The sequence below is a fragment of the Schistocerca piceifrons genome, chromosome 7 (genome assembly GCF_021461385.2).
Source record: "Schistocerca piceifrons isolate TAMUIC-IGC-003096 chromosome 7, iqSchPice1.1, whole genome shotgun sequence".
Classification (NCBI taxonomy): domain Eukaryota; kingdom Metazoa; phylum Arthropoda; class Insecta; order Orthoptera; family Acrididae; genus Schistocerca; species Schistocerca piceifrons.
Genome location: NC_060144.1, coordinates 389,795,832 through 389,817,013, shown reverse-complemented (window position 1 = coordinate 389,817,013; position 21,182 = coordinate 389,795,832). Strand labels below are relative to the sequence as shown.

General features: G+C 42.0%; 1 protein-coding gene across 1 annotated transcript in view; it reads left to right on the top strand.

The window, feature by feature from the left end:
* LOC124805726 (arrestin domain-containing protein 17-like) overlaps positions 1 to 21,182 on the top strand; it is a 381,347-nt gene that overhangs the window by 187,803 nt on the left and 172,362 nt on the right. Inside the window, exon 2 of the mRNA XM_047266296.1 lies at positions 8,450 to 8,579. Coding sequence (XP_047122252.1) covers positions 8,450 to 8,579 — 130 coding nt within the window. The remainder of the gene's footprint in view (positions 1 to 8,449; positions 8,580 to 21,182) is intronic.

Sequence of the window (21,182 nt, the reverse complement as noted above, 5' to 3'; positions counted from 1 at the left end):
ATTATTTCGTTTCACAGCTAGTTTCGACTTTTCAGGCCATTATCCAGTTTTTATTTAAATTAGAAACAGTCTTGGTTATATCTTAATTCTTTTATCAACGACGCTTTTCGTGTTCGTGGGGCATCTTTTATTCAGAAAATATGTCAAATGTATAAAAATGACAGCGAATTCGCAGTTTGTGTTTTCGTTGCTTTTGGTTTACAAAAATTGAACTGTTGTTTACGATTTGACAGTTATTTACGGAAAGATAATATGATTTCAGAATGTACAGGTTGATTAACTTATGAAGAGATTCTCACTTCATAAACGTAAACAAATAGTAAAAATGTAAACATAAACAAAAAAAACGCATGACGAGCAGCTGTTGAGTTCGTATGCTACGCTGGCTGCAGCTCTCAGGCCTAAGAGAAACAAGTCAGAGATTACGGTAGATCAACGCACACGCCATATAATGGTGGACATCACTTTATCACTTTGAAATTTAGAAATATTTACTACGCGGAAAATTATAGCTAGATGTGTTGGAAACTGTTTTTAACTAATATTGGTATTGTTGTAAAAATTATTAGAAAGCGGTATTAAACGACAGAGAGAGAATTTTAACTTTGCATGAGTTTGTTGGTAGAATGTTAGGTAGCGGAGTTATTAACGGCCTTTGGAGTTCAACAGTATCAGTTTGGAACTTGATGATAGAACGAAATTAATTTTCGATACCGTGGCAATACACAGATTTGGAAATCTTGTGAGTTCCTATGGGACCAAACTGCTGAGGTCATCGGTCCCTGGGCTTACACACTACTTCTTATAACTTAAAGTAACTTACGCTAAGGGCAACACACGCACCAGTGCCCGAGAGAGGACTCGAACCTCCGACGCGGCGAGTCGCGCGAACACGTCAGAGAGGGAGGCCTGAATCTGGCATAATGTAGCACTGAAACTGGCCGCACAAACAAAATAATGAAAATTTGAAAGGCTCAGGGGACTGATGACCTCAGATGTTAGGTCCCATAGTGCTCAGAGCCATTTGAACCATTTTTTAGACCAGCACGAGCGCTAACGCTCCCTCGCCGCCTGAGAAGTGAGCGCTCGCGGTAAAATGGGCTGTGAGACGTCATTACGTAGCGCAGGGGAGGCACGAACCGTGCGCTGTCTCCAGAGCAACGACAATACGTTAAGTTGGCCGCAGTTTCCAACGCAAGCGTATATACTAGTACTTAATGGCCCAGTGCCTAAACGCTGGAGTAACTCTTTTGAAATCGTTGAAAAGCAGCATTGTGGCCGAATAGGGGAACTTCAAAGTGAAGATTGGGCACACTAATATCAGTTAGCAGGTAACAACCACGTCATTTCAGGATGCTTAGCTACAGTTAGAATTTACGGATTTGTAGTGTTACAAGCAGTTGAGTGATAAGTCTCATCATAAAATAATTCTTGTAGACACGTGTAAAATTTGTCTTCAACATAAATCTGCACAACTTCACAAGTTTGCAGCTACGATTATGTCGATGTTTGGACGTGCATATTGATAAGAGCAACTTTTTCCTGTAATGAACTGAACGAAATCAACCCATAGAAACTCACCTACAGTCTTCTATTTAAAAGCTTATCTAAGACTTAGCAGCGCTGTAAAAGTGGTACCAGACATTTATTCTTCAGTGTAAAGCATAACTGAATAAAATAGTCACGAAATACATGTTGATATCAATTTAAACTACATCCGAAAACGACATTTATCATATGTATACATCGTTCATAACAAATGTCATGTTCATTATTTAGCTACCCCATGTTCCTTGCCTCATCAATTAATAGAAATGTATGTTTCATTTCATTGTTGTTTCTCATCAATGCGACATCTTTAGGAAATAAATTTGTCACGATAGGCATTAATTAACCAACATAAAGCGATACATCTCCATAGGACTGTTAGCAGACGTAGAATAGACTTGTTGCCGAACTGCCTTGTTACAATTCCTCCTCCACTCCGCCGTTCCACTACATACAACGAGCAGGTCAGCGAGCACTGCTGAGGCGTGGGCGCGAGCCAGATCGCACGAACAAATAGGTGAACAGCCCTGCAGTGCATAATCCAATTTACCCTTCATAAGCAGCGGAAAGCCTGCTTACGAGGTTTCAAAGGCAAGCCTTAAGTAAGATGTTTAGGTATATAAAACGCTGTATGCATCGGGGCCCTAGGGATGAGAAGACAAGATACGGCTGATTACCTAGCACAAACTCGTCCGAGCAATCTTTCTTCTCGTGCTCCATACGTGACTGGAGCTGAAGAAGTCCTAATAAATGGTACAATGGGAAGTACACTCCGCAATCTCGGCAACGCCTTCGACACACCTTACATCTACATCTACATCTACATCAACATCCATACTCCGCCACACACCGTCAGGTGTGCGATTTGCTTATCTTGAGGTGCTAGAGAAGGCAGGAGACTGAATCGGCAACCGTTTCGCAACCCTTTTGTGGGGTTTGCCTACCTTCAAGCGCTAGAGAAGCCACGAAAGTGATTTTCTGACAGGTACATTTCTAAAGTGCTCATCATACGTGAGTGGATGGCACTGAGGGTGTCGTCGAAGTAGGGCTCTCAGAGGGGCTCTGTGCCATTTATTCATGCACATGTAAACGTTGCACCGCACGCCCCCGTGGCCCCGCCATAGGAGAGCGTCGAAAAGGAGAACTGAAAAAGCCAAAAACCATTGCTTCCTTGAATAACGTTCAGATTTCGTCGAATAGTTCTGAATAGCCCCTAGTGGTTACACGCTGCATAACAGAGCAAAAATTGCGGTCTCTCTGCACTCCAAAGAGGTCAGATCACTTTCAATGGTGTTGCAGCCCCAGAGTTGAAACGCCCAAAGGAATGGCAACAGTGTCGAACTTTGTCAAAAACGTCCCGCTGTTACTGATTGCACTAGTAGCTGCTGTTTCTGACAACAAAATGTGTAGGAATCACCACCTCGAAGCAAAGGCTGATTTTATTGAAGCATTTTATTCCACCACCTGGGGCCTAATCGTCTCGATTCTGAGTGGCGGTGTGTCTAAAATGTTTCCATCAGCCACCCGTAAGAAAACAGCCTGATTTCAACGCTGAGTGTCGCGGTTCTGACTTCCTCCGCAGAGACGACAAAAGGAGGAGTTAAATGTAGATAATGGGAGGTGCAAAGGCCTTCCCATCATGTGACACGTCGACGTCGGCGTTGGGCAGAATTTTGATGAAATTTGGTGCCAATGTGACATCATTAACCCATGTATGAGCTCACATGAACTTATGAGTTGTGGCCTTTCTTCGCGTGTGCCAACACCTTGCTGTTTGAAGCGTCGCTGAGCCCGAAGGTGATGTGGCAGCGCGCCACGCTTTTGCACCGCTACAAATGGTTCAAATGGCTCTGAGCACTATGGGACTCAACATCTGTGGTCATAAGTCCCCTAGAATTTAGAACTACTTAAACCTAACTAACCTAAGGACATCACACATATCCATGCCCGAGGCAGGATTCGAAACTGCGACCGTAGCATGCACCGCTACAGAGGAAGGTTGAGGGCACCTTTGAGACAAATTTCAAACTTATGCGTTGGAATGGGAGACAAGTACGGGGTTTCGAAAAAGTTATCCTTTAATTTTGTTGTGCAGTGTACATCATGTGATACGAGTGTTACATTTACAAACTTAAACTTTCATTGTAGAATGTTACAATATTTCCCCTAAGTAAGACCATTTTTTCTTCAGTTCCTTCTTCGCTGTAGAACTAGCTTGTGAGAAGTCTGAAGTGTTTGGTTTTGGGATAGTTTTCTGATATTCAATTCTTTTAACTGTCGTCTCAAAATCTCTCTTTGCCGTTGACAATGCGATGCTACTACGTAAAACCAGATCTGAGACTTCTTAACCTTATCTCTAATAAAAATGTCAATAATCAGCGCTGCACTAAGTATACTAACAGTTACAATTACGACGGGCAGCTGAATTGCGTCTGTCGCAAATGTCTGGACGCACTGTACCGCGACATAGAAGTGCTTTGACGACATTGCACACCTAAGAAGAACAGAAAGGAATCTTTACAAATTAAAATACTCATACTTTCCAAAAAAAAAAGTGCCTTGCAACTATAAATAAGACGATGTTTTCTGTGTAGTCGGGTGAACACCAAGTGGACAAAACCATACGTCATTATTATTGTGATATAAAACCTTCTATACAGATTAATATCAGTTGTATATAGTCAGTCGTCACCAAAGAGTCTTGATTCGCGTTAAAACCATGATAATAACGTGATGACACTGTATTTACTGCCTTGCAAGATAACGAACAAGAGAACTGTGAACATTCTGGATCTCAGATAGTTCCAAAATGAACCGACGTAGTCACGAGAGGAATCGAGAACAGCAAGGAATCCACAGCTGAGTTCTGCAGAACCGAAGAAAATCAGATACACATGCGAGTACAACCCAGCTGCTAGGGTCACCGTATGTAACAACCAGGCAACCTGCTGCGCTCGTAGAGCTTACGGTTCTCGGTTCTCGGATGGGAATCTGTCGCGTATGCACCAATACCGTGTGATTTCATGACTTATCTGATGTCTCTAAAGAAAACGGTCTTATTTTAAAGAAAGCAAGGGTACATCCGTTTCTGGAGTTACTTTTGTAGTGAAACTGTGCCGGTGTAAAGTGAACCGCCGACACGATGGGCAAGAACGTTAGAGCAGAGATGGCTGTGAGACGACGTAAACCAATAGTAAGCTGACCGACCCCTCTCTAGGACGGCAGCGAAGAGAACGTAAGAGCAGCGCCGACTGGCCGCTGGCGAGTTGAAGTCCAGCCGTTCTACGAACGCTACAGCAGCGATTTACGAGCTGTATTTTTTCACTTCTATTAAGAGTTGTATACACTGGAGAGATTGCTTATGTTTCATGTCGTCCTTTGCTTACGACATCCCATTGTAAATTTCTCAAACTTAAGTATTGTCATGTATCGTACTGCAATAAAAATCTGTTAATACTTTTGTGTTAGCAGAAGAGCCAACACCGTGTTACGAGTGGAGGCCGAAATGCACGCGTTTTAGCTCACGCAGGCTGGCGTGAGGAGGGAAGAACTATACTGACGTGAGGTCTGGAACGTGGCAAGGAATGAGAATTCAGAGAGCGGACGTAATTAGTTTGATATTTAATTTTAATCCATTAATGATGAACGTCGCTCTTGACGGTACATGATTCACAATATTATCTGTTCAAAATACATTCTTGAAGATAGTAATTATAGTAACTGACTATGGCGCCTTGTCCGCAGCTCGTGGTCGTGCGGTAGCGTTCTCGCTTCCCACGCCCGGGTTCCCGGGTTCGATTCCCGGCGGGGTCAGGGATTTTCTCTGCTTCGTGATGACTGGGGGTTGTGTGCTGTCCTTAGGTTAGTTAGGTTTAACTAGTTCTAAGTTCTAGGGGACTGATGACCATAGCTGCTAAGTCCCATAGTGCTCAGAGCCATTTGACCCATTTGAACTATGGCGCCTTGCTAGGTCGTAGCAAATGACGTAGCTGAAGGCTGTGTTAAACTGTCGTCTCTGCAAATGAGAGCGTATGTAGACAGTGAACCATCGCTAGCAAAGTCGGCTGTACAACTGAGGCGAGTGCTAGGTAGTCTCCCTAGACTAGACCTGCCGTGTGGCGGCGCTCGGTCTGCAATCACTGATAGTGGCGACACGCGGGTCCGACGTATACTAACGGACCGTGGCCGATTTAAAGGCTACCACCTAGGTGACACCACAAACACGATTTGTATGAATTGTTGTCTAGAGATCCGAGAAAGCAGGATTCCTAGACGCTCCATATTAGACGAGTGGGCAGGACACAACAGAAACATGATACATTCTGCACAAAAATAAAAATAAAAACATATTTTTAGTTAATCAATATTTCTCGTGACAGTTTAAGGAAACTATTCGCCAAAAAAATTATTTCACTGTTAAAATCAGATTTATTGTATTACCCACTTTTATTTGAACACAAACAAATACCACAAATCTTTTTTCTGGTGCAACAAAATTCTAAAACGAAATTTAAAAATAAACAACTTCTCTCTTTATATCAGAACTCGTTTCCAAAAATTTTACTGTCTTATCTTTGCGCAATCACAGCCAAAAATTAATATAACAATTCTTAAAGAAGTTTTGAGATGTTATGCTAATTTGGATATTACCTACGCATCATTTCACATTTTTTTAAATGAGAACTTATTTGATTAAGCTTACCGTAACTATCACTGATGACGAGTGAAACAACATGTTTAGTCTTTTCTAAATCAGACTGGAAGTCCTAGTATAGGCATGCAACTGTTATAAATATAATTATTATAAAGTATTTTGAAAGGCTGTTTGATTAGAAACACTCGCCAGATTTTTCCTGAATTTATTTATTAACTGTCATGGCGCGTTCCAGGTTTAATCCTTCATCTGATGTCCTGTTATAAACACAAACGTAAATTTCTCATAACAGTTCTAAACGAACAATGTTCAAGAACAAAAGGCTTGCCGCTCGTGGCCAATGTAAGTAATACATTGAAATTTTTAGGTCACAATTTCCGAAAGTGCATGTCAATATATAAAACACATAAAAATTGTTTGCCCACACACGGGCAAAAATCCTGCCTTACTTATAAAGATTCAAGTAACACGTTACATAAAACCAGCGTATAAAAATCTTTACAATGTTTTTTGTTTGCATACATACGTAAAATTTTCAAGTAAAGATCAATTGAAATCTTTTACAATATCCTTGAATATCGTCAGTTTAGAATTGCTTTTATTAAGAAATCTGCTTTTCTTTAAAATTTGTATGTAACGTCTGTTACTTTTGTCTGTCATCAGACGATGAGTTAAATACGAAACGCGACATGACAGTTAACAAACAAATTCAGAAGAAAACAGCGTCTGTTTTTAAGTAACCACACAACCTTTTTAAATTCTTTACAGTAATTGTAAGTTAAATGTTACCTGTCACTGTTTATCCGTTGCAGAGGTTTAAACCTCCATCAACTGATTGACTCATGTGAATTAATGTGGCATACGACTTTGGGGTAACCTGTGGCACTGCCTGGTAAAGAAAAAAAAATCTCCCTCTGTCCCACCCTCCAACACACACACACACACACACACACACACACACACACACACGGTCAGGTATTACCAAAGTAACGTAGTAATGATGAGCAAATTGTTGTTTTGAAATAAATTTTCACTTCAGGTTAGGTAGTTCGTGCAGCAATGTTGACCATCGTACTGCAGTGGTGTAATGGTTAGCATTTCTACGTAGAAAGCAAGGAGACCGGGGTTCGAGTCACGGGCGCAGCACGAATTTCAATTCATTTCGTTTGCTTCGATCAATTTTCACATTGTTGACAACATAATTATTACCCTTAATATTTTTAATAAGTCATCCTTAATACTCACATGTGTAGACTGTATTAATTTATGTAAGCTTGACAGAAAATCATCTGTGATCACTGGAAATATTTATACAAGTGTTTCTGTTCATTCAGGCAAACCAAGAGCTTCAAAATGCTCTGAGACTTGCTCCAGAGTAGTGTTTTGCTTTGGTATAAGTTCTTTGCGCTTACTGGATTGTATACTCCACCTTTGTCGCTTCAGTGTTTACAGAGTGTGACGGTGTATGTTACGTAACAGGAAAGGAATAGCAGCCTGTGACCATTGTCAGTACATTTATTTTCATTTTTACTTTCACATTTATATTTTCGTTCGTCTGTTATGGCAAAGACCTCCGCAAAACTATCAGTCATACACTATTTTTTTCTCTGCTAGAGAGTGCCACAAGTTACCCCAAATCCGTGGCTCAAGGTGAACATGCCGTATTAATCCACATAAATCCACCTGATAGAGGTTTAAACTTCCAAAACGCATCGTGGATATGAATAAATAGTGACTGGTAATATAAATCTGTTTTTCCATTCAACACTCTCACTTTAACACAATTTTCAAGTGCTGGTTATTTTCTTAGCAAAAAGTGAATCAGTGGAAATCCTTGTATTAAGAGGTAGCTGTAAACACACAGAAACGATTTCACATCAGAGAATCGAGAATTCTTACGAGAACAGCCAACAACCGTTCTGGTTCTGGTCTCGATTGCTGCTGTGCAGACTGTACACGAAATGGAGGGTCTTGTTCTTGGATCTGGTATCGGAATGCTAGACTAAATCTCAGATTCCCCAGCACTACACCAACGAACTTAACAGCACACTTCCTCGATTGTGATGTAAATTAATAGCGTGTGCTCTGATGCAACCGTGGTCAACATAATCATATCCTGAGGCAGCTGGCTGCATTGAACTGACACTTTTGCGGACCAGCCTCGCTGCCAATCAGTGCCACGCCCTGGGCAGCGGCTGGTACAGCCCTAACGTCATCGTTACACAAGTACGGCGTCTGTGTCTGCAGGGTACGCCGTCGCCCGAGCAGATCCGGCGCTTCGACGTCACCCTGGACGACCCGGGCTGCGTGTACTTCTCCGGAGACGTCGTCAGCGGCAAAGTGCGTGTCGACTTGGACAACTGCCTCACCGTTCAAGGTAACAGCGGCGCCGCACTCACACCTATTTTTCCAAATGCTGCGCTAAGAAGGCTTTCTTTATAGCTTGAAATCAGGCTAAGATTCCATCATTATATTTGGTCGGCAAGTACGTTGTCTTCTGGTTCATATAACGTGAGGCGACGCCGTGATTAAGATACTGGTATCCTCATTTAGGAGGAGTAAAGTTCTATTCTCTGACGGGCCATCCTGACCTAAGTTTGAGCTGGATGGAGTGGTTAAATTAATTCCGGCTACTGCTGGGATGTTTCCTTCGTGGTCGAGACCGTTCTCCATCCTTTTTCCAAGGTTAACAGTAAATACTCCTCGTGACAAGGCACGAACTCTCGCCTCAGACACTGAGACATTTAGCATCAGTGTCCAGTAGCACACTTTATCAGCAAATAAGATTCTTTGCTGGCTAATAACGTTTCGATTTTATTTAGCAACTGATACAAGATTTGCAATGTGCTACACATGTAAAATCGCTTTAAAAGGAATTATTGCATCTAACAATATTAGGATAATGTTCTACTCAAAGACGGGTAAATTATAATGTACAATGGTAGTTCTAAACTGTTAACAAAATGCCAAACGGATACAGAAAAATATTACCGGAGTTGAACATTGATTATGCTGTGATCACAGTATGGAGGTCGAAAGTAAGCCCTCTCTGAATGTATTCGAGAAAATTTACTTACAATAACAAAACAGTACTGCATCAATTAATTCATACACAGACGAAAACAATACTGGTTTAATCAACGACCGTTAATTTACACATTGCCATCAGCAACACATAGTCACATACAGGGCGTTACAGGTATAAGTGCAGATATTTTTATCGGTGACTGAGGACAGCGTACTGAACAACATTAAGATGGCATTTACTTCATCTGCAGACTAATAATTACAGCTATGAGGAGTAGTATATTTTTAAGTTGGTTAGTACCTCCAAGTACTAATACATGAGGCAAGAGCAAGTCATTAACGTTTTTTTCCCCAAGGCAGCAGGTCGGGTGTTGAAGTGACAAGTGGACAGAAAATAGTTATTACAATAAAGGAAACGAGTAATTGGGAGCGACGCATCATCCGATGGTCTGTGGTAATCCGATGAAAGTGTTTGGGCTTGGCGAATGCAGGAGAACGCTACCCGCCATTATGTGTAGTGCCAACAGTGAAGTGCCAAGTGAGTGATGTTACAATATGGTGGTGTTCTTCATGGTTTGGGTGTTGTCTCCTTGTTGTGGTTAAAGAAATGCGAAAACATACAAAAACACTTTACAATATTGTGTACTGTGTACGGTAGATGAATAATTAAAGACGACGATTATATCAGCAAGACAGTGCACCTGTTTATAAAGCAGCATCTGTGAGGCAACGTTTTATGGATGGTAACATTCCTGAAACGGACTGGCCCGCCAAGACTCCCGACCTGAACCCACTGTAGCACCTTTAAGACGAGTTAGAGCATCGACTTCGCTCCAAACACCAGCGTCCAACATTTCTACCTACTCTGATATAGCCTCTTGAGGATGGACTTCTATTCTCCCAGGGACATTCAGAGATATCACTGAAAGGGTCCCCAGCAAAGTTCAGGCTGTCATAAAGTCGAAGGGTGGGCACACCCAGTATTAACGTCCACTAAGAGGAGTCCTTATACCCTTGATCAGATAAATTATCAATGAAAGCTTGGCGTTGCGTTTTCCACTGCATAAAGCATATGTAACTATTTTGGGTAGTTTGCCTGTAGATTCAACTATCTTCAATACTAATAATGGCATTTTTACTGCATGGCCTTCTTTTGGCACTAATTTGAAAAATCAAAGCAAAATTTTGGCCTTCTATCTACCAAATCTTGCGCCTTTTAATAGCTATTAGCGAATTGGCAATTTCTTCACTCACCACATCTTTCTCTTAAGCATATCACTTTTTATGGTTGGGCGATTAAAACCATTTAGTTCAGAGTAATCATCGTCTGATGTTACCTCTAGTGCAAAATAGTTGGAAACCCAGTTCCGCCTATCTGATGGGTACTCCAAAATAGTGCTTCTCCACTGCACCCTCTGTACGCCTGGCAGGAACTACCGGTGTGGTATTGTCCAGTTGTACACGCCTGCTTTGCAGACCACCCTGCTTAGTCCGCTGTACTACGTGGAGCCTCTGTGCCCCGAAGATACAGCATCTTCTGCAGTTCTGCAAACAGTCTTTATTGTTTAAAGCTTTTGGGATTGGCTAGCTTGTATTTGGCGCGGCACTCTCCTCTCTGGTATTACGTTATGCCTGAATATTATGGTATTAGTAAGTGTACTGTCTCCTACGTTTAGTATTAGACGTATCATTATTAAAACTGTCATTAGTTAAATCAGGGATAATGCTAATTGCAATCTTCGGTCCATTTCTAGCCAAGATTAAGTTACGGACAGTTCATTATAAGACCTGATTCCGGTTTTGAAGTCGTCCTGCGCTTCGCTTCGTCTTCTAAAACACTGATCCCACCATCGGCAGATAAGTGGTTCGCGGGCATCATGAGAACATCGACCCAGTTATAGTTACGTTTGGCATTTTTTGTACGCATCGGACTATTCTGTAGTTCTCAACCTTAGTCTCCACTCGATGAAGGAACCTGACAAACTTTCCGATCTCTTGGAGATGATACTAATGATTCTTGAACAGAGATTAGGATTTTGTGTTGTAGATCTTTACATGTACCTCGTTGTCTGTGTGCCCAATTATCTTAACTTATCCCAGCAATACATACAGAAAATCTCGAGCGAGATTGATTCTTGTATGCTATCCAGACTTAGAGAAATGTTTCTTCTGGTACATCTTATGAGCTCTACTTACGAAGAAATTTGTTCCGACACTTTCACATGCCGACTTGATGTATCACAAACTATATAATGTATAATGAATGAGATAAGTAATTTGTGGTTCCATGTTATAAGCAGTAGTTTAGCACATTCTTCTTCAAGAATGTTCAAATGAGTGTGAAATCTTACGGGACTTAACTACTAAGGTCATCAGTCCCTAAGCTTACATACTACTTAATCTAAATTATCCTAAGGACAAACACACATAACCATGCCCGAGGGAGAACTCGAACCTCCACCGAGACCAGCCGCACATTCTATGACTGTAGCGCCTCATACCGCTCGCCTAATCCCGCGCGGGGCACATTCTTGTATAAAAGCTTTTGCATATACTGCTCCCTAAAGTTCAAATCAATATCTTTTTGCACCCATGAAGCCAGTTTTTATGTAACATGACAACAATCACCCAAAAATGATTTAGGGCGTACTGTTCTTCAAAAACGTTTCGCGGACTTGTCGTTCCTTAACAAACGTGCGTTTCGTTTCTTGCAGATCAGTTGTTACAACACTGCGATCGTATATTATTGTACCCTGTACTTCTTGAAGCTGATCTGAAACAGAAGCTTTGCATTGTAATTGCTGCTCTTTTATTTCAGGTAGATAACTCTGAAGTCTAGGGGTACAGTGTTTGGCCAGCGTTCATAACTTTTTGGGTCCCGGGTTCTAACCTGACCACTGTTTAAATTTTGAAGAAAAATCATCAGAAATTGCGGCCTAAGACATCAGGCATAAGAGGCACCCTCGTTCTGCCAACGTCGTTGTCTAAGAGAGTGGAGGAGCGGACAGATGTTCATGAAACTGTCTTGTCCTTCGGATGGGAAACTGCCCCTAAAAGGCGGAAGAATCAGCAATGATCGACGGTATGAGGACGTATAAGACAGTGGAAACCGCTGCATGAAATATTATACGTGATGTATATCCACAGGACATGTGGCCTGTAATTGAAAAAGTTTCATGATGATCTCTCCAGTGTCAAACGATTCCGGACTAGTCCCCCATTCGCATCACGCATCTCCGGGAGGGATTGCTATGAAAGGGGGAGACTGGAATGTGGTTGTAAAAGAATCAGAAGAAGAAAAGATTACGGGTGAATATGGGCAAGGAAGTAGAAATGAGAGAGGAGAAAGATTACTTTAGGTTTGCAATAAATTTCAGCTATTAATAGCGAATATTCTGTTCAAAAATCACAAGATTAGGAGGTATTCTTGGAAAAGGATTGGAGAGACAGGAGTGTCCCAGTTAGATTACTTCATTGTCAAGTAAAGATTCCGAAAAAAGATATTGAATTGTAAGACGTACCCGGGAGCAAATATACTCAGATCACAATTCAGTAATGATGAAGAGTATGCTGAAATTTAAGAGACTGGTCAGGAAGAATCAATGCGTAATGAAATGGGATACGGAAGTATTAAGGAATGAAGAGATATGCATTAAGTTCTCTGAGGCTAGAAATATGCGACAATGAATAGCTCAGTAGCCACGTCGTTTGGAGAGGAATGGACATCTCGAAAGAGTGCAAGCACAGAAGAAGGAATGAAAAACTTAGGTACAGGGAAAGTAACTGCGAAGCAACATGGTTAACAGAAGAAATACTTAAGTTGATCGACGAAAGAAGGAAGTACAACAAAGTTAGGGAAATTTAGAAATACAGAAATTTAAGTCATTTAGAAATGAAATAAATAGGAACTGCAGTGAAGCTAAGGCGAAATGGCTGAATGAAAATGTCAAGAAATCGAAAAGGACTGACTCCGCATACGGAAAAACAAAGCAACTTTGGTGAAATTAAAAGCAAGGGTGGTAACGTTAAGAGTTCGTAAGAATTCCACCGTTAAATGGAGAGGAGAGAGCGGTAAGTGGAAAGACTAGACTGAAGGGCTATATGAAGGGAACGACTTGTCTGATGACGTGATGAAAGAAGAAACAGGTGGCAACGGGGAAGAATTAGGGGATCCAATATTACAATCAAAATTTAAAAGCCCTTTAAGGTCAAATGAGGCAGAAGGGATCGATAACATTCCATTGGAATTTCTAAAATCGTTATAGCAAGTGGCAACAAAACGACTGCTCACGTTGGTGTGTAGAATGTATGATTCTGGCGATATACCATCTGACTTTCGGGAAAACAGCATCCAATTCTGAATATAGCAAGAGCCGACAAGTGCGAGAATTATCGCACAATCAGCTTAACAGCTAATGCACACGAGTTGCTGAGAACAATAAGATACAGAAGAATGGTAAAGAAAGTTGAGGATCTGTTAGATGACGATCAGTTTGGCTTTAGAAAAGGTAAGGGCACCAGAGAGGTCGTTCTCACGTTGCAATCGATAGTGAAAGCAAGGCTGAAGAAAATCAAGATATTTTCATATGTTTTTTTTTTCGACTTAGAAACGGCTTTCTACAGTGTCAAATGATGTATGATGTTCGAAACTCTGAGAAAAATGGGTGTAAGCTATAGAGAAAGACGTGTAATACGTAATACGTACAGGAACTGAGGTGGGACAGAAAGACTGGAGGAGAAAGAGCGAAGCGCTCGGATTAAAATACATATACATCGAAGAAGCAATGACGGAAATTAAGGAAAGATTAAAGAGTGGGATTAAAATTCAAGGTGAAATGATATCAACGTTAAGATTCGCTGATGACATTGCTATCCTCAGTGAAAGTGAAGAAAATTTTCAGGATCTGTTGAATGAAATGAGCAGTCTTATGAGTACAGAATATAGATTGAGAGGAAGTCAAAGAAAGACGAAAGTAACGAGAAGCAGCAGAAATGAGAACTGCGGGAAACGTAAGATCAGAATTAGGGATTAAGAAGTAGACGGTATTAAGGAATTATGCTACCAATTCAGCAAAATAATCCGTGACGGACGAAGCAAGGAGAACATCAAAAACAGACTAATTCTGATAAAAGCGCATTCCTCGCCATCATAAGTCTCTTAGTATTAAACGTAGCTCTTAATTTGAGAATTTATGTTTGGAGCACAGCATTCCATGGAAGTGGAACATGAACTGTGGGAAAACCGAAACGAAAGAGATTCGAAGCATTTGAGATTTGGTGCTACAGAAGAATGTTGAAAATTAGGTGGACTGATAAGATAAGAAATGAGGAGATTCTCCGCAGAGTCGACGAGGAAAGGAATATATGGAAAATACTGGCAAGAAGAAGGGACAGGATGGTAGGACACCTATTAACACATCAGGAAATAACTTCCACGATACTAGAGAAAACTGTAGAAGCTAAAAACTGTAGAAGAAGACAGAGATTGGAATACACCCAATCGCTACTCTGAGATGAAAATGTTCGCACAAGAAAGGAATTCGTGTCGGGCAGCATTAAACCAGGTGGAAGACTAAGGATGAATCATCATCATCATCAGCCAATTAAATGATGTGGCCTCTTGAGTCGTGGATTCAGGGAGGCTTTCAGCAGTCCTCTCCAAGTGGAACGGTCTTGGCCAGTTCTCTGAAAGGTGCTACCAGCGATCTTCTTGATATCTTTGTCCCATCTGTCCGGTGGTCTTCCTCTAGGCCTCTAATGCTCTTTCGAACTTCACTCCAGTACCAGCTTCGTCCATCTGCCGTCTTTCCTTCTCGCGACGTGGCCAGCCCACTGCCATTTCAAGGAGCCTACTGTCTTTAATATGTCCTTAACCTTCGTCACAGACCGGGTATCATCTGTCCTTTTCCTATCCTTTCTTATACAGCCCTGCATTGATTTTTCCATGGCTCTCTGTGCTGTCATAAGTTTCCCTTTTGTAAATGAGTTCATTGTCCATGTCTCACAACCATACGTCAGCACAGGAAGAATACATTGATCAAATACTGATTTCTCCAGATTTACTGACACTTTTGATCTGAATACTGTTGAATTCCTCCCAAATGCCTGCCAGCCAAGCTTGATGCGCCGATAGATTTCTGGCCTTACTTCTCCTTTCATATTTATAATCTGGCCAAGGTATATACAGGGTGATTCAAAAATGCATGTAAATATTTTAAGGGTGTATTTGTGAGGTAAATATAAGACAAAAATGTTCTATAAATGTTTTTCCATAAACGTTTAATTCCAGAGTTATCGTTAAATACGAAAGTCATGTCCGTATCAAAACGACGGCAGTGCAAGCAGCAGGATGCCATATTCTGGTACGTAATTCACATACGTATCTCCCAACAGTTGATTCGAAACTGCATGAATAGTGTTTGTTTTTGTTTGCACGTGATGTTTACTCCTACTGTACGGAAGATGGCGCTGATGTTGTTGGTAACGGAAAAGTACGTCCTGTCGTTCATTCATCGTCGGAAGGCTAAAGGTTTCGTGCACATGATGTACTCAAACAGTGAGTATGCTGATATGCACCTTGTGTATGGTGCAGCAGATGGAAATGCACTTGCAGCAAGACGAAGGTACAGTGAGCTGTTTCCAGGAAGACGGTTACCAAGTCATCAGACGTTTGTATCTGTGGACAGACGTATGCGGGAGTATGGCATTCGTCCTGGGCCACATTCAGGTCGACCACTTGAGCATGCAGTGAACGTCGAGGAACATGTTTTGGACCTGGTAGACCAAGATCCATCTATCAGTACGAGACAAATTAGTGCAGCTGTACGACTTCCACAATCTACTGTATGGCGGCTGCTTCGGAGACAACAGTTGCATCCATTTCACCTGCAAAAAGTGCACGAATTGACACCTGAAGACTATCCTCGCCGTCAGCAATTCTGCCAGTGGTTACAAGAGCGTCATTTGAATGATCCAATGTTCATTCGGCGGATATTATTCACAGATGAGGCCATGTTTACTCGTGCGGGTGTAATCAATTCGCATAATATGCACCAGTGGGCTGTCGAGAATCCTGGCGCGAGAATTGTGCGTGGATATCAACATCAATTCTCCATAAACATTTGGTGTGGTATTGTGGGGAATTACTTACTCGGACCTCATGTTCTGCCTCCAAGGCTGAATGGGCACGCGTACTGCGAATTTTTGGAGGGAGAATTTCCTGGATTGTTACAGGATGTCCCTCTTGCAACACGAGCCACCATGTGGTTTATGCACGATGGTGCTCCCGCCCATTACAGCCGCAACGTAAGGGCGTACCTCAATTCTGCGTATCCACATCGATGGATAGGTCGCGGAGGACCAATTGCTTGGCCAGCCAGATCACCTGACCTGAACCCTTTAGACTTTTATTTATGGGGCCGACTAAAGACATTGGTGTATTCTTCTGCAGTACCGAACAGAGAAGTGCTACAACAAAGAATTGAAGGTGGTTGTGAAATTATTCGTGGAGAGTTGAACGGACTGTGTAATGTGCAGAGATCAGTGATGCGACGAGCACGGGTCTGTCTGCAAGTTCAGGGACAGCATTTTGAACATGCATTGCATTAAGATTTGTGCAAATACAGTACAGTACAATACAGTCTGTAAAATGCTTCAATTTTCCTTAGTTATTGTGCATTGCTGTAGTTCAATCAACAGGACCTAAATTAATACAGTGTTCGCGAGGAATTGTTTCAGTTTGTTACGTCACGTTTATTTATCAGTTTGCGTTGTTAGTCCAAATGCACTGTAATTAAACTGTGAACTCTGGGAATTAAATACCTTACGTTGTATTGAATGTATTATCCTGTTTTGTTCATAACTCTGTAATAAGCCAAGTATGGAAAAAATTGTATAGAACATTTTTGTCTTATATTTACCTCACAAATACACCCTTGAAATATTTACATGCATTTTTGAATCACCCTGTATAATCACTGACCTCTTCTAATGGATTGTCCTTGACTTTCACATCTTCAGCTGGGACCCACTTGTTGGACATTACTTTTGTTTTGGAAAGGTTCATGTTCAAGCCAACCATCTGACATTCCGATGCAAGATCTGTAACTAAGATTTGGAGCTCTACGAAGTCGTTGGCCAATAAGGCAATATCATCAGTAAATCTCAGGTTGGTAAGCCTTCTTCCATTAATTCTAATTCCCTTACCTTCCCAGCTCAGCTTTGACATAGCCATTTCCAGACGAGAACAGTTTTGGGGAGATGGGGTCGCCTTGCTTGACACCCCTCATGATGCGGAATTCTTGAGTCGATTCGCCGATATTAATATAAGCTGAAGAAGTTTCGTAGATATTGCTGAGCACTTCAATGTACGCTCCTCCCACTCCTTACTCACTGAAAGCTTGGAGAACAGCTATATTGCTAACGGAGTCAAACGCCTTTTCAAAATCAACAAAGGCAAAGCAGAGAGGCAGCTCGTATTCATTTTCTCTGCTTATCACTTTACTAACGGTCAGAATGTGGTCAATAGTGCTAACATTGCTTCGGAATCCTGCTTCTTCCATAGGTTGGGCTGAATCTAGGGTGGAACTAACTCGATTTAACGCGATCTGTGTGAAAATTTTGTACAACATTCAGAGCAAGCTGATAGGACGATAGTTTTTGATATTGTGAATACTTCCTTTCTTGTGTATCAGTATAATCTTTGCCTTGTTCCACGATAGTGGGATTGAAGCATAGTGCAGGCAGGAAGTAAATACTTTTGCCAACTGATTTATTATTACCTCTCCTGCCAATTTCAGGATGTCAGCAATAAACCAATAAAAAAAAGATAATTCAGGAAGCAGCTGTTATTCATCTCCAGGTCTATTGTTAATTTCTACTGAGTTTCTCGCATGTGCGTTACACATTCGTTACGTTCAAAATAATCTGTAATATTTGTCCTTCCTTACTATCTTGATCTTTCAGATCACTAATTCCGCTGCACATACCAAATTTTTTCGCTGTCAAGTAGATATTGATTCTGACACCTTTGAGATCGACTGCACGTGTGGCTTGCTTCAACACTTTCTACTACTCTTCAGAATTTCTAATTTTCTGGTTTCCGTTTGCCCGCCAACAGTAAAAGTCGATAATCTACTATGATTAGGAGGGTCAATACATTCGTTCACTGGCGTGTCTTCCTGTAAAACTGAAGTTTATTCTTCTTTCACTTCAACAGCTGAGGGCTGTGTTAAATGGTTTAACTCGTGAGCGGTTTTCTTATTACGATACCTAGCAATTACAGGGTAAGTACATATTATTACCTCATACGGTGCATTTAAGACGCTCTCCAAACATTCAGGCCGTTGGGGAGCTCCTCCTCACTTGGTACTTTGATGCGAAGTAGCTGGATATTTCCGTTGACTGAATGTCTTTTTCATTATTTATTGATGTTTGATGCATGCAACGTGCACCCAGCACCATATTTGTCTGGTTACGAAGCTCTAACAGCAACCATGTTTGCGGGCTGGATGTAAATTTCGTGCGGCACTGTTGGCTGGGAAATTCCACTGGAAGGATTCAGCCGCCAGTCGGAAAGTGTGTTCCTCATCTGCGCACATGAGACCCTTTCCTTGCGGATACCTGAGAATTTTGTCATACGTGTGGTTGTGGACTGTGGGTGATTATAATGGATGTTGTAAATAATAGATTTCAGCTATCAGTCGTCCTTTTTAAATTTTATTGACAGATCTAGATTACAGCTAGAAACTAGCCATTCTCAATGCACTATCATTTTGATCAATGCATGTAATGCCCGTTGCTCGGGCTTCATCCACAGTTCAGTGAACTGATAGTGCATTGAGAATGGCTAGTTTCTAGCTGTAATCTAGATCTACCAATAAAATTTAAAAAGGACAACTGATAGCTGATATCCATTATTTACAAGTCAATATAACAGTTGCTGAGTGCAACAGCCTTTTGAATGGAAGGTAACCTGATATAATGGATGTTTGTGTAGTGTAGTATAGCGTGTTACATTTGAGGTGAATGTTGAAAAAGAAGGGACTGCCGAGCTTAACGTCCCTATCCGACGGACCGATCACTGTCAACAGAGTCACAATACCTCATTTCATGAGGCACAGAGTAGAGGTTCAGAATTTAATACAGGGCATTAGCGCAGACACAGGTCATCAGGAACTTTACGCCACCACCTCTCCTCCTTCCGCTGGCCAAATATTGCCAGTGGAAGTTTCATCCACCTCCTGAATTCAAATAGACGTGCCTCCGAGTCGTGCGCCACCACAGAACCGCGTGTTAGCAACCTCGGCTACAGAGGCTGGTTGCGGACTAAATTACGGGCGTTCAGGTCCGCCTATTATACAGATGGTTGTTGTTTTTAATGTCCAAACGCTTTAGCATATTTGTGTCATCATTAGTGAGCACTGTTATTCAGTTCGTATTTTCTAGATTGTTTGGTTCTGTAGGACCATCTTTACATTGTTGTGTAGCTTGCCATCCGTGATCTTATTTTTGTAGTATCAGTTCTCATCTGTCCACCCCGATAGCTGAGTGGTGTGGACATCTTGCGATGCTTAGGTGTATTGTTCACCCGATCGCTACGGCAATCAGCGGCGGCGAGCTATCGACGTCTCCTCCAGCACGTCCGACTGCACATACGCAACAATTCACTCCGAACGCACGACCTGCTCCAAAGGGTGGACTACACTAATGTTCACCTGGCCTCGCGACTGCCGCACCTGGCACAGGTACTGCCAATGCCACGTGGTATTGCTAACAGATTAATGGCGGCCTTTGGATACTATGTCAGCCAAGGAATGTTGTCTAAGATCAAATAAGAGACTTTAACTCTCCCACACCATTCTGGAGGACTTAACCTCACGGATGTGCGGAACAAGGCTCTAGCTCTATACCTGCGAGCGACACTACGAACTTGGAACCAACGGCAACACGCCATCACGTCGGCTATCCTGGATGTGCTTCTTCCCACGTCCTTTGAACCGCCGGTGGCGGTAGGCACAATATCGCCCTCTTTTTCTCACGTCGCGCGATTCTTTGTTGATTTTAGTTATGTTCAGTTACAGATGCCTTCTACAAGAATCCCCACTACCCGTGAGGTATATCGATACTTGCGGCGTCACCATGGCAGCAATGTTGTCGAACTTAAATACACAACGCGAGACTGGCGACAGATTTGGCGAGCTGTCCATACGCCTCTCCTCACCACAGCAGCGTGATCGTCATGGTATACATTAATCAATCGAAAGACAGTCAACCACCAACGATTGTACGACACTCGCATGGTAGATTCCCCGCTCTGCCTTATATGTGGCATGCAGGACACCGACGAACATTCTCTGCAGTGCGGTGAGGCAAAGGATATTTGGCGGTTGACGCAACGCATCATGGCCCTCCTCCGACGCACCGACGAATCCACGATCACGACGGACGGTTTATTTTTCCCTGACGCTGTCTTTTTCCCCTCACAAAAAACATCGGCAGTCCGCTGGATTGGAGGACACACATCGCACTACGTGCTCTCGCGGACCTTGATATCGGGCATGGACTATTGGCATTATCTACTAGAACAACACGAAATCATCCGACGTCACTCTAAATATAAAACGCATTTTGCGAACTTTCTAGGCAGCATGTTTCATAACCCCCTCAAGCGGTGGGGAGTCCCAGATTTACGTTGCTTCGAGGGATAGGATTTACTCCCAGTGAAGTGACGAGGATGTCACTTTGGCCCTGTTTTTCTTTCCCTTCTTTTTCATATATGATTTTTCTTTAGGGACATTAAAATTAAATGAATAAATAAAATAATATTGTTAATAATTAAAAAATTACATAAATGTGCACTGTTTCCTTCCCGCTGCCTCTTCCTTATCATGTCAGGAGACGGGGAGAACGTGGCCAGGCCTCCAAGTACGACCCATGCTCACTCTGCCCCCTG